At 39.9% G+C, this 15359-nt stretch overlaps 1 protein-coding gene across 1 annotated transcript in view; it reads right to left on the reverse strand.

Moving 5' to 3' along the window:
* The window catches only part of LOC306930009 (procathepsin L-like), a gene marked incomplete at its 5' end in the record, with an annotated part of 29601 nt that extends 15935 nt beyond the window's left edge, over positions 1 to 13666 (reverse strand). The window contains 4 exons of the mRNA XM_079510746.1: positions 11588 to 11683; positions 12215 to 12357; positions 13231 to 13324; positions 13589 to 13666. Of these exons, the coding sequence (XP_079366872.1) occupies positions 11588 to 11683; positions 12215 to 12357; positions 13231 to 13324; positions 13589 to 13666 (411 nt within the window). The remainder of the gene's footprint in view (positions 1 to 11587; positions 11684 to 12214; positions 12358 to 13230; positions 13325 to 13588) is intronic.
* Between the last annotated feature and the right edge of the window lie 1693 nt (positions 13667 to 15359).

Below are 15359 nucleotides of genomic sequence, written 5' to 3' on the forward strand. Positions count from 1 at the left end.
ACATAACATATATTTACAGGTATGTTACACAACACATTTAATAGACATGTCAAATTAAATCATATAGTACAAAATGGGTAAAGCAATCATACTGCTTAGATTATACAGTTCAATACTATTAGTTTGCAATCGTTGAGTTATCAATGATGGTTTTATCTAGGTCTAGGTAAAAGGATAATCATATCTATCAGAGATTAATGTACTAATGTATCTCTAACAGGCCCCTTCATGTGAATCTCTGTTTTTCTGTTCGTGTTCGATATCCCATAATTTTAATGCACTCTTTATATCTTTAACATTCCTGCGACCCATTCCATATGTGGGGACATGAAGAATGTCATCCATTCGGTTCATCCAGTTAGTTTTGGGTTTCATACAGCTAGTTTTGGGTTTCACCCAGTTAGTTTTGACTGTAGGTGAAGCAGACTCCGCGATCCAGGCCTTGTATGCAACTAGAGGGGATGTTGCATCCTCATCACCAGAGTCTGCAGGGGATGGTAGTGGTTTTGAATAGTTCTGTGTTTCATAGTTCGGTTCTGGTGAGTGAGGGGATTGTGATGGGTAGTTGTCCAATTTGTCCATTTTCTGAGTTTTCTTGCTTGTAGTCAAGTCCAGCGGTTCGATCGGCGCAAAATACTTGTTGTCAGGATCGAATATTAGCCCCTCCAAATCAGAGTCCACTAGGTCCTCCTCATCATCCACCACCAGGTCGTCCTCATCAATAATCGGCATATGGATGCTTAACAGTTCACCGGTCATGACCTCGTCCTCCATTCTCTCTTCGTATAATTTGAGATCCGGTGTATAGACCAATCTGTCCTCTTGCAGATTCACATACCCCCATACTTTGAAAGGATCGTATGAGTTGAATATAGGTACGATAGATGTATTTGCATCGATTGGTTCGGTTGACGATAACGTCTGGTGTTCCACTGATTCATTATGGGTATGTGCTTTACCCATAGCCTCCATGACTAATATTGAGAGGAAATAATTGATGATAAAGGTTGTTTCTTGAGGAATTATCTCCTAACCTTATCCTTCTGGTGTGAATACGCCTAGCTGTCTTTTCTCCGCAAGCATAGCATGCCTACAGATCTGAGGCATCCCTTTTAAATAGGGACATGACTCCAAACACCACGCCCTCACCTCATTATTATTCAAATCACACATGTTTACAAAGCTACAATTCAAGATGCCATATTATAGCTGTTCATAAACTAAGTTCACAAGTATCAATAATACAATAATATAATAATTTCATACCTTAATGTTTGTGTTGTGGCTGGTAGTATATCAGACTCTAGGAGAATTCAGAATACCAGAATGTATTAAATTAATATTCAATCCATCACTATACAGTAGTTGGGGGTTTACAGACATTTTCTAAAATGACTTATAACCAGTCTTCCAGAAATTAAAATGGTATGGGAGAATACTGTTTTGAACCACTGTCACTATTACTGGTTCATGTGGATCCATTGAAATTGAATTGAAATTGAATGACCCACCCCTCGGAACCTAGTACCTAGGAGGTACCTAGTATCCACATACATTAGTGTGTTATAGTGTAAGCAAAGTGTATCCGTCACAGATACTCACAGAGATCCTACAAAATAACTCATTGCATCCCATACAACCATCACAAACGTTCCTGGCAACCACGGATAACCCTAACCTTAGGGTATGGATAACAGACGGTCATGTCTACTAGAACCGGATTCTGGCAAAACAACAACAAGAAACCCATTTTCTACTTTTAATGCAAATCCGTATTACACCTCTAATGAAGATGAAACACCATTCCACTTAAACCCCGAAAATGGACGACCCACAATTTTTGACAGAATAATTTATAAACATAGACAATATGTACCCACTGGTATAGATCCATATTTTGATGGATCTATGGCAGACTGAATTAATTGGATGAACTATACTGACGGATGCCGTAATATTGCACATGATGACAATTCTACGTATGCCCATGATGCCGTATTGTGTGGACTACCTCCAACAACCAATGTCCCCAGAATCAAATCAAACATTAATTATGGGTTAAAATCTAAATCTAAATTTGCATGGCTAGGGGACCCTGCTAACATGATTCATATTGGTGTGGATGACCAGCACAGATGTCTAACATGTAAGCTAGTCCTTTCGAGTTTTATACCTGGTGACACACTGTTGAATCAGCATGTTTACTTCAGCAGAGGTGAATGTTCATTTCTCAAGGCAAACTATACCAACGATATATTTTCGATATTTGGGGGTTTACAAGATTATACAAGCTAGTACATGTTTAAAGTAAGCATGTATATCATATCGATGTAACCTATATGTTCATGTACATACTTTCCGGTCAATCAACATTAGCATACACTCATACTAGTTTTAAGTGTATCTGTAGGAATGTACGAACAATCATACAGATCAACAGATAAATAACCTTGAAAGAGCTAAAAAGCATTGAAAGGACTCCAAGAAAAGTACAGAGTTTTACTAGGGCCCCAATACACGGTTTTCTTAAGAAAAATGTAGAGATGGATGAACCCCAATGATTTCACATAAATTACACACTGCGTTCATGATTTGATGATTCTTTGTTCAAAACAGGGTCAATACTGTAAACTTTGAAAGCCAATGTTAGACAATTAGGATGGAATATGAAATATCGGATAGATCCTTCCTGAACACATGACTATAGAGATATTATGTAACAAATTGTGGGATTTTTCTTTGGGGGCAGAATCTGGAGGAGTAATATAAAATGTGTTTTACACATTTACTGTGTAACATTAGCATATTTTGATAAAACATGAAACAGTTTTCCACCTCTAGGCTAGGCTGAAAAGTTGGAGGCTGCACTATAGTGCCCCTCCGTCAAATCTAACCTCCATACATGTACATTTGAACACTTTTGATATTTGTGCTTACTTTTGATTTATACTGTTTTGTGATAATGAGCAAAAGCTTGTGTTGTGTTTTTGAATTCTGTATGCTTCATGTTGTCATAATTTTTTGTTTAATGTATGTCTTGTATTATTTTGTTGTGTTGCGTTGAGTTTTGAATTCTGTGCTTCATGTTGTCATAATGTTTGTTTAATGTATGTCTTGTGTTTTTGTGATTTGTTTGTTAAGTTTTGTTTTGTGTTCTGTTTTTGTATCCATGTTTTCTTTTTTCATAATGTGTTTTGTTTCTTATTTTTGTTGTTTGTGTTACGTATATGTTGTCATAATTTTTTTTTGTTTAATGTACATCTTGTGTTTTTATGGTTTGTGCTTGTTTTGTCAAGTTTTGTTTTGTTTTTTGTGTAGCCTTTGATTTTGTGTAATTCTCGTGTTGTTGTAATAGCATCGCTATGTAGTTTACAATTTTACAGTTTAGGCATTTATTTAACCGATGTTCTGAATCCAGAGCAATTTACAGCGAGCAAGAACATCACATAATACATCACGTACATCACTTAATACATCAAATACATAAAAGGTTGCCAAGAATAATACGCTAGTCAATAACCTCAGTCTAACCGTGTAATATCTATGAAAAAGAAGGCACTGAGCAGCTCAGACAATTTAAGCCCTTAGTTTAATAACAGGGTGCAAGTAAAAAGTGACAATGTTCTGCATGTAACCGGTCCTGCTTCTGAGATACACCAGACTGACCAGACTGACCATAGGCTAGAGGGAAAGGGTGGAACTCCCTTCTACATAGTGTAATATCTTGAAACTACATGCATACACTATAGTGTGCTATGTTTACATATAATACTATCTAAATTACATAAGTTATGCCTTTTGAATATGCCTGTAAGATCATTGAGGCTCGGTTATGTGCTACGTCAAGTGCTATGGGCTAAGGGGGAGTGGAGTGCTTATGGGCTAAGTATGAAAGAGAGGGATTCCATCTATCTATGTGCACAGTTGCACGCGGGTGATTTTATCATATATGGGGAGGGAAAATGTTATAGCTAGGTGAAAATAGTCAGGCTGCATTGTATAACTGATCTTCATGCTATACTGTAAGTCTGGACCTGTTCACCGATACAGTCAGCTGTATTTACAGCTGTTAATATTCAAGTTACCTATAACCAATGTTGTTCAAAGAAAACATATTCCCTAATGTCACTTGTCCAGTTGTGGTGTGTTTTAAGCTCTACTCTTAACACTTATGCCAATAGTACAATATCCAAAATCACAGACAATATCCAGTCTAATGATATCGATATAATACTGATACCCTACCCCCCTGCACAGACAGGCCTAAGTAAGTAATTATTATTCTGTTGATTATATGACGTTATGCCCTGTGGAAGCCACTTTTTCTTTCTCATGTGGAATGTGTACCACTCTGGGGTGCACTCAGCGCACCATGGCAGTTTGCATGACAGACTCCGCACTGGCAGGAGAAGGAGACGGTTCCTTTGGATTAGATTACGCAATATGGGTAACTACTAACTCACACATTGAGAACACAGTAGCTATGAGAGATAACTATAAGAGTCGCATTACAAGTTATAGAAAAAAGTAGTTTCGTTATGTAAAGTATGTAGGCTTAATGTACTTGGGGCGCTAGTTCCAACACTGCCTATAACACAATCATTGATGTCATGTGATGAATATTACCCATTGAAGAAAACTGTCTAGATGTAAAGCTTGAGGAGTGATATAGCCATGGATCATAATGGTGGGCTTATTTTAAAAATATCATGATCGTTATTCCAAACATTTCTACAAACGCCGTAACTACAAAAATGACAGAATAACTTTGCAATATTTGAACTTTTGTGGTACCATTTGATTTTCCTTTTACAACTCTCAAGTCCATTTGGTTACCACCTCTCCATGATTTAGCTGCAGGGGATCACCTCACCCACCCACTCAAGGACCCCCCGGTGGCCCCCGGCCTACTGTTTGAAAACCACTGCACTATGGGGGCTGAAATCACATCAGGTCATAAGTGGTATTGCAGTGTAATCATCTCTATAGATATTGACCATTATGGGGTATCATTAACTTTCACTATAATTGAAAACATATACTTATATTTCCCACACAAAGAGTAGAACTCGGGTCTCATGGTTGAAATCCATGAATCCTAAACCACTAGACCATATGGGATTATGATGTACTAACTATAACTATATACAACTTGGTCATATGCTGCATGAAAGTAATAATCACTACTTGAACTGGTCCCAATGATCATAACCATATTGTACAAATGTACAATCCGCAAATCTTGGACAAATACACAACTTCAAGGGTACATGTTAAGAGCATCAACACGTTTGGAGGGTAACAATAATAGCAGAAAATATTGGATCCATGTAATACTGTAAAAACTGCGTACAAATAATCGTAAACACCTATGGCTCACTATTCTGTATGTTGTGTAATTGTTCACAGATAGGCTACACAGGCTAGATTTACACCGGTCAATATTCAAGCTAAGTATAACCCCCTTCATGTATGTATTGAGCCTATGGGGTAGATCTGAATTACACCTACATTACTTAAATTCACAGCCTATGGGGCAAACCTGATATTACACCCTTTGTGGTTCCACACATGCACAATGCAGCCATATAGGCATACAGTCATCGGGGTGTAGTGGTGTTAACCGGTATTACACCGATGAGATGCTCAAATCCATAGTCTATGGGCCAAAACTGGTATTACACCCCCCTTGTAGGGCCCATGGATGGGGGTGTCCTCTGAACCAATGGGACGAGAAATAAATAGATGAATTGCACTAGGAGGCTGAAACCCCCTACAGGTCTGTAGTGGCTGTATGAGGAATTACACCTACAATATTAGATCCATAGTCTATGGGTCAAAAATGGAATTACACCATAAAATGGACAAATCTGTTAGACAAAAAAGAAAAGCTAGACAGCAGACCAATCTGATGTTTAAACCTGCAGTACCAGCTATACGCCACATTTACACTAGACTACACCTACACATAGTAGACCAACCCCCATACACACCCCACCCACACAGTAGACCACCCCCTCTAACTAACCAATGTACAAACCTTTTCGAACATATTTGCGGCATCTACAACACCCAAGCTCACACGTACATAGGCAGTACAATTGAGAAACCACATTTACACTAAAAGTTCTTGATTTTTTCATTTGTCTCCTTTTCTTTATTTGTTTAAGTTTACTTTGTTTTGTAACTTTATTTATTTTTTTATTTTTTTCATTATAAGTTTTGCTTAAATTCATTTTATTTTTTAAATTTGCATAATTTATTCATACTTTTTATTTTTCCATACCTATACTCAATAGTGTACACCTACTGTACACCCAATATTCCAACGTATATATGCGCCTGGAAATTGCAATGTTAGGGCTAAACCAACACACAAGCTGTGTGTTTTCCTGTCAGCGGTCAGCTGCTGTCATCGGTCACCTGTCACCTGTCATCTGTCACCTGTCACCTGGTACCTGTCACCTGTCAACTGTCACTTTCAAAAGAGAAGGGGACCCCCACCCCCCCGGTTTTAACTATATCTAATTAACACATTAACACAACAAACAGATGTTTTGAGGGGGGAGGGGTTTACAACTGCACCTGGCACTTCTAAAAGATAAGGGATCCCCCGCCCCCACCCACACACAGTGGTTCATCTAAACTTTCTATTGTTCTATTCACACCTGGAGCCGGCATGTCTGTCTGTCTGAGGGACAACCCCCCTTCCTGAAAACACGCAGGCAGGGGACAGAGAGAGAGAGAGATAGGGAGAGATAGGGACAGATTTAAGCACTTAATGTAAAAAACACTTAAGCTCTTAATCCAGAGCGATTTATAATAAGCAATAACAAAAAGCATGGCATACATCACAACATAAACATTAAGGTATGCATGGAATTTAGGGAATGCGTGGAATTTTATAATTATTATTATGCTAATTATATTTATGATTTTATGAGTTATGGTTTTATGAGTTATGGTTTTATGAGTTATGGTTTTATGAGTTATGGTTTATGAGTTATGGTTTTATGCTAATTATATTTATGAATAAATTAACATAAATTAACATAAATTACTCACTAGCGCCCCCAGTGGCCACATGGTGTATGGTGCAGCCATATATATAGACTACTCCCCTTGGTTTTATCTAGCATCAGTATTATAATGACTCAAATATTAAATAAATTGCATATCAGCGCCCCCACCACCTCAGGACATTGTGGTACTGCAGCTAAAACTGCTTCAGAGGCCAGAAAAGAATGACTTGGACTGGTTATATCAGAGTGGTGATTGAGGCTCAAACCATTAGAAATATGTTTGAGGGGCATAAACAATGTATTAAATATTAAAAGCATGTTAAAGCTTCTTTAAAACGGTGCTGTCCTCTCACCTTGAGATTACCTGTTCATGTTTAGTCTACCAGCAGAGGCTCTCAGACTTTGAGATACCCCTACCCGAGTTAATTAGAACTAAACACAACCATGTTTTTTCTTATCTTTAGGGTTTCCCATTAATGAAATGGATTGTTGCTAAATTAATAAATTAAAGGACCAGGGTATGCCATAATCATCTAGATTAAACAAAAACAAAGGGTTTTAAATATTTCACTTGCTGCGCAATGAGAATAACTGAAAGTTTCACTTTTGAATGATATTACGGAAGAAAATGAACTTTTGAGAAGGAGCTGTATACACAGAACTCTGTTACCACCACATTGTTTGTATGTTGTATCACACATCAAATGTGTGTTGAAGCAACGTGACCTGAATGCACATGGCATGTTCAGTATATCTTCTTTTCTTGAGGGTAAAACATACATACTGTATAAATAGTTACTGTAGATTCAAGTCAATGAGTATGATCCATCTACCATAAAGTACATGCTACAGGTGGTGGTAAACATTCCGCTTTGTGTATTTTACCCTCAGGAAGATCCAACATGTCCTGTGACTATAGTGACTACAGTAGCCTGGGGAACTAAGCGCTCAGTCCCAAGCCATGATGAGGCCCATAGATAAACAACACACGCGTGAACATGTGTGCTGTACATTGAAATGTAACTCATGTTTGCTTCCCACAGACCCTAATAACACTCTATGCTTTCTATAGCATAGGCAGGATCTGCCGGGAGAATCTAGACGCAGCTGCACGACATGAGACTAACTAATTAGAGCGACAGACAGAGAGAGAGAGAGAGGAGTGTGTGTCTGTACGTGTGTACGTGGGTGGGTGACGTGACATGCTGTCCTTTGCTGTCCTCAGTGTCAAACGCGTATAAATAAAAAATATATTTGTCAAAAACCTTCTGAATATTGTGCAGGACATTATGCTTCATGTGAACATACTCAAGATTAAAACATTTCATTCCTCATTTCTTCAGAATTTTCAACCAAACATAGCAAAACTCATATGGTGCGACTGTCCTGGCCCTGTTTCTCAAAGTAGGAACTTGAATAAAACTAAGGGGAAAAAATGCTAAAATTCTTTTAAAAATTCCATAAATATAATATAGATGTCTATTTGTGAGCCTAATCTTTTCAAAGTCCAAGCATAATGTTTTCAGTCATTTCTGATCAAAAAGATTTTGTCCCCCAAACCAAAATCATATTGTGTGACACCATTTTGGGAAATTTCAACAGGCAATTGTTTGGACACCCATTGGGATAGAGAGGTCCTTCTTCAGTAAGGCTGCTCAGCACTTGCATTACAATAGCATGACAGGTGTCTGTGGTGAATTATCATTTTAACATTTCCATGAAATACGATCTTGTTGGAACGCTGACCAATGCGACTCATCCAAGTGTCTGTGGGTGTGACACCTTTTTCATTAAAAAAGCTAAAGTTATTAGATTTTTTGGTCATAATTACATGTAAATCTATGTTGCTTTGTTATAGCTAGCATGTTGTTAGCATGCTAATGTGTAGCTAGTAGCCTCAAGGTTATGTTAAGTGCAGAAAACATAATATGGTGTGAAACTATATCATAATGGTGTGACTGTCTGCCTGTCACTCCATATGACTTTTTTGTCACACCATATGATGCAAACTGTATTTTCCTACAGATAAAACAATAAATAACAAAGACCCATGTTTCTTTTGTCCATTTAAACATTTGTTTTAAACAGCTTCACCTAAAATCTGCAACTATCCACAATAAAATGTGTTTAATTTTGTTTTATTCAGTAATTGCATGTTATTCAATGTTAAAGCAATTTTCCTGTTGCTGTTTTTCCTGAGTAATTGTTTAATCAATCTGTAAAGTTCAGTACTCACTAATAGGTAGGTTAAAACACAGTTTGCTTTGAAAAATGAAGATATGATCATACGGTGTGACACTAAATAATTTGGTGTGACGTTCCAAATAGTGAAAAAATCATACCTTTATTAATGATGAAACCATTAATGTTCATGGATTACATAGCAAATAGTATCAGGAAGAGTCACAAATATTTGTGTAATTTTAGAGAAAGTTTTGTCACAATAAATACAAAATATGTTGAAAGACCGACAACATGGGCCTCACATTGAGTGTTGATTACGAAAATAATATACAGATTTAATACATTTTCACAAAACTATAGTGGATTACAGGTTAGTTATGATAAAGGACTTTGATAAAGTGAGTAACTTAAGAAAGGTGTACTCCATTTTCATTTTATAAACAATTATTGTCATGTCACACCATATGATGATTTTAGGCACAAGTACAACAAAATGCTGAATAAATTCTGATTCCAATAAAATATCTAAAAACAAAATATGTTTCCATAAAGATGAGAGTGAGTAGAACAAAGGTAAATCATTTTTATTCCTGTTATTTAAAGGTTTTTAAAAAACACTTTTTTAGGGGTGTCACGTCACTGACCCACGTGTGTGCGTCAATTTATCAAAGGTGCAGACGATCAGAAATCAGCAGTGATCGACGTTTGCGCTACTCTGTATGCTGTATTGAAGTGGACTCGGACCCAGACTTTTTTTTCTCCCTGGAAATAAAAACGTCTGGGTTTCCGAGGCTACTAAAAACAGTCACCGTCAAGACAATCTTCTTTCTTTGGTGTATCATGGTCAGATGTCCGGTCTATATACAACAAGGCACAGCCAGGTGGTGATTTAAGCAATATTACACAAGAGGGGTGTGCTTCACTGTCATAATGGCACGTCTCACTCTGGGGTTTGGACTTGGATAGAGGATATATATGATTGTCATTCACTGAGTCCATGATGTTCCTCCTGACTTCATGATGTGCCTGTGGGAATGTTTGTATAGAGTCAATAATCATGCAGTCTCATGATCCACGGAACTAACATGATGTTAATATCCCAAGGCGTGAACACACACCTCTGATGGAGCTTAATTGTCTCCACCAGGCCGAAGGCCTGGGGAGAGAGTATGTGGCCTGGGGAGAGAGTATGTTTTGCACTGCGTCCGTGTGTGTGTGTGTGTGTGTCCGTCCTTCCTTCCTTCCTTCCTTCCTTCCGTCCGTCCGTTACCAGCTAATCTCCGCCACTGTTGGCCCGATCCATGCCAAACTTTGCACACACACTCCCTGGATGCCAACAACAAACCTCTGCCCCAAATATTCTTCAACGGCCTGTTATAGCGCCACCATGAGGCCGATTTAGGCAAAACACATTTCTGTAGATTACACATTTTATCCATACATCACACAATTCGGTATACACTATCTTCATAGTCATGTGATCAACACGGATCTGCACCATTTCCCATCTTCCATCGTGATTGGCTAAGATTGGCTTCCAAAGCTCACATGATTGGTCCGTTTCGAACAAAATGCCACAAATCACAAACACAGTGTGCAATTTCCGTGAAATTATACACGCACATTTCCACTAGGCCGAGGACGACATGCCACTAATTTTTTTCCAAATCAGCCTCATGGTGGCGCTATAACAGGCCAATTCCTGTTTTTAGCTATAACTGCATCGATCTGTATACAAATGATCTATGCGCACTCCCTATAGGCCATGGAAAAACATTGTCTCTGCATCCCTCCACATCTGCCGGTTATAGCGCCACCATGAGGCCGATTTCTGCAAAACACATTGCTTATGTTAGTCACACAGATTTCATCCAAATCTCACGCAAATCGGTACACATGATCTCTATAGTCATGTGAACAAGACAAGTCTGTTGGATTTCTCAGATTCTACACTGATTGGCTAACATTGCCTTCCAAAGTTTTCAGGAGTGGCCGGTTTTGTTCAAAATGCTGCACATGTCCTGCTCATCCAGAATTCTATCCTCAGAGATGCTATGAGTGATCTGGCTCTGCATTTCCTCAACAAAAGAAAATTGTTGCAAAAAACAAACAAAACATGTTTATATTACTCCTAAACATTTTGCCAAACATCTCACACAGTCCTATCCTCCTGGTGGAGACCTGTGCCCAGAAGGGCACTTTTTCTAGTTAAAGCTGGGCTGTTGCCTGAGTCCAGTGCATTCTGCCATAACCTCCGGTCCAGGACATTGTCACTCTTCGCCCATAGCACTAAGAGCCGCCATTGGACTGGCCCCATTATGTGAACGGAGTTGTCGTAACTCTGTCTTACTCTATGGCTCTGGATTGTCCCACGTACCTGCCGGTGGCAGGTAGGCGGAGCCTGTACGGCGAGGCATGGAGGAGTTGGAGGAGCGCAGGGGGCCTCGGGAGATGAAGCGTCCGTATTCCTTTCTGTCCTGTTCACATGGGTCAGAAGAAATGAAACTGTAAGTACATTTACTCAACTATTGTACTTTTTGTGAGGTACCCTCACACAAAAAAAAGAACATGCCGTAATCCTGGTCTCTATAGCCTACTGCCTCCCCCTGGTCAGCTGGGGTGCCTGATGAAGTGGAACGGAACTGATTGGAATAACTTATGATGAATTCCTGTTCTGTCCTTTGTCTATATAGAAGTGTCTATTTGTACGTCTCTAATTGTTGTCTATATTGGCTATTTCCAGCATGCAATCAAGTCGAAAATCTGCCATTACGACGCCAGAAAGCCCAGCCAAAACACATTTCAGTTGACTAAACGATATATTACGATATATGTATTATTACGATATATATATATATATATATTACGATATTTAGTCGACTAAAACTAGACAAACACTATAACATTGCAGCTGACTACAATGTGACTAAAATAAATGAAAACTCATTCAAGAAGACTATGACTAAAACTAAATTAAAACTTGCTGTCAAAACAAACAGAAACACTACCATGTCAGCGAAGGGGGTCATGCCCAGGCGGAAGGACTTGATTCCCTGGTCCGCAAGGATGTTGTGAACCAGCACCCGTTTGCGGTTATTGAGCCAGACATCTTTACGATGGGCCTCCTCTGCCGCAGAGCTGTACACCTTTCCTGGATAGAATGAGAGATCAGGGGTTTTTGATTGATTGATTGATTGATTGATTGATTGATTGATTGATTGATTGATTGAAGAATGTATTAACAGTTTGGAGAATTACAGTACATTTCAAGTACAACTCAATACAAAGACTGTCAACTGTGGATGACAGTGACACCATAAAGCATTACGCTTGTTTACAATAGGGTCCACCATGTTCAATTCATCATAACCTTTAGAGACGTACACATATGTACACTTCTATATAGTTTACTTTATTTAACAGTTTGCATGATGGACAATTATAAGCACAATACAAGGTCTGCTAAAAAGGATAAAATCATGAAACCAAGAAAGCCCCATTGACTTGTTTCCATTGCTGTCAAGTAACTACTGTAAGTTTAAAAAACCCTCATGTTTCTATGTCATGGTTCTCAACCTTTTTCATGTCAAGGACTCCCAGAATAAACCCTCATGTTTCTATGTCATGGTTCTCAGGAGAGGGTACGGTGCCCAACAATGAAAAAGGAACAAACACCCGCACACTGTCTTTGTGTTCATAAAGATATCCTGATGAATATGGCCGAAACGTTGCTGTTTCCCTATTAAAAGTTGGTCACTGCATTTGAAGACAGTGTGCGGGTGTTTGTTCCTTTTTCAATAGCTAAAGTATAACATAATGCTTAAAACACCAAAAGGGGTTCCCGTCCTGAATGGGGTTAAGGACATGTCACACCAACGCAACTCCTTGCAACTGCCATTGGGGGATAACCATTAACCGTGGTTGCATCATACAACTACGTACATGGCATGCAACTACTCGCAAACCGTTTGGTTGCAAGGAGTCGCATGACGAGTCATTGGTGTGGTTTGGGTCTCAGTCTCACCAAATTTGAGTTTCCACGCGTGGAACTCCAGGTCTTCCAGGGTGAGGGTGGCAGCGCTGGACACCGCCAGGATGACACTAGCAGGAACTGCATTCTGACAGACAGACAGACAGACAGACAGACAGACAGACAGACAGACAGACAGACAGACAGACAGACAGACAGACAGACAGACAGACAGACAGACAGACAGACAGCTTGTAAATATTTGTGTCCTTGTATCTCTAATGTGGACATAAATAAATGATTAAAATGTGCGTGCGTGTACGTGCGTGCGTGCGTGCGTGCGTGCGTGCGTGCGTGTGAGAGAGAGAGTTAGAGAGAGAGAGAGAGAGAGAGAGACAGAGAGAGTCCTTACCTTGCCGTATATGGGATGGAGAGTTGGTGGAAGGTTGGTGTGAATTCTGTTCTTATATAGAGTGTTGTAGCCGAGCATATGGGGTGACACAAGGAACGGGTATAGGTGGGAGGGTTCTGTTGTTTCACTTTTTTTATTTAACTTTTTGTTTCACTTACATGTCAGAACTGGCAGGGAGGGATATAGCCTGAATTGTCCTTTCGTTTCACTTCATGCCCAGAACATTTTTTTAATGGGTGTGGCAGACAGACTGGAGCCAGGCTATAGGGGAAGGATATTCGTAGTGGTTTTCTTTTTTTTAATAATTTTTTATCCCACAATTTTGTAACCCATTTTTCACCCCTGTGTCAATTATCTAATGTGATCCTGGGCTCTACACACCCTCCGCCAACCTAGTCCCCATACATGGGGAGAGCAACGGACTTGAACTCATGCTTCCTTCATGCCTGAGTGTCCAAGTTGCTCCTTTACACCTGACAGGGGGGAGTTTCCCTGGTTGGACGTAGCACGTGGAAGGAACGCGTTATTCCAACCAGTTCCTTTCCCCTCCATCAGGCGCCCCGGCTGGCCAGGGGGAGGCAGTTTAGAGGCCAGGATTACTGCATGTTTTTTGTGAGGGTACCTACCCTAGGGGACACGGGGAGAACATGCAAACTCCACACAGAAAGGCCCTTTCGCCAACCCCGCCTCGGGTATGGGCACTGATGACGCGGAGGAGGAAACACGCCGCCAGCACCCACAGCGCCCCGAGCGGGAATCGAACCAAGGACCTTCTAGCTGTGAGGCGACAGCACTACCAACTGTGCCCCCGATACCAGTGGTTTTCAACCCTTTTCATATCAAGGCCCATTATTTATTCAGCATTGGATCCACGGACCATCATTTGATGACATTTAGCCTCTCTGACCCCAAACTAAAGAATATTTAGTTATCGTCGGACAAGATTTTGTCCACAATTCCATGCTGTATTGATGTTGGTATACCATTAGGAGAGATAACAGGCAAACCAACAACAAAATAATAATTATGTTACATTCTCTAATTGTGTAGACTTCTTGTAAATTAAGTAATGCAGATGTTTAACAATAATTTAACTCTCGAGAGCGTAAAATGAAACCAAATGGACCCGGAAGGGTCAGAATTAGTCCTGATATTAAATAATTACAATAATAACGTCACGTTATTATTAATTTACTATGAAAACCTGCATTTCCTGTGCGTCCGTCCGTTAGTTAGTCACCCCATGCACGCCTCCATATGGTCACGCCTCCATATGGTCACACCTCACGACATCACACCTCCAGGTCACGCCTCGTGACATCACTGTGACATCCATATATGGTCACGCCTTGTGACATCACTGTGACATCCATATATGGTCACGCCTTGTGACATCACTGTGACATCCATATATGGTCACGCCTCATGACATCACTGTGACATCCATATATGGTCACGCCTCTCACGCCTTGTGATATAAACAGTGCCCCCAGTGGGGAGGGATGGTATGACAGACTGACTGGTATAAACAGTGCCCCCCAGTGGGGAGGGATGGTATGACAGAGAGACTGGTATAAACAGCGTTCCCAGTGGGGAGGGATGGTATGACAGACTGACTGGTATAAACAGCGTCCCCAGTGGGGAGGGATGGTATAAACAGCACCCCCAGTGTAGAGGGATGGTATAAACAGCGCCCCCAGTGTAGAGGAATGGTATAAACAGCGCCCCCAGTGTAGAGGGATGGTATAAACATATTAACCTGCGGACCGCA

This window comes from Electrona antarctica (genome assembly GCF_951216825.1).
Source record: "Electrona antarctica genome assembly, chromosome: 9".
In the NCBI taxonomy this organism is placed as follows: domain Eukaryota; kingdom Metazoa; phylum Chordata; class Actinopteri; order Myctophiformes; family Myctophidae; genus Electrona; species Electrona antarctica.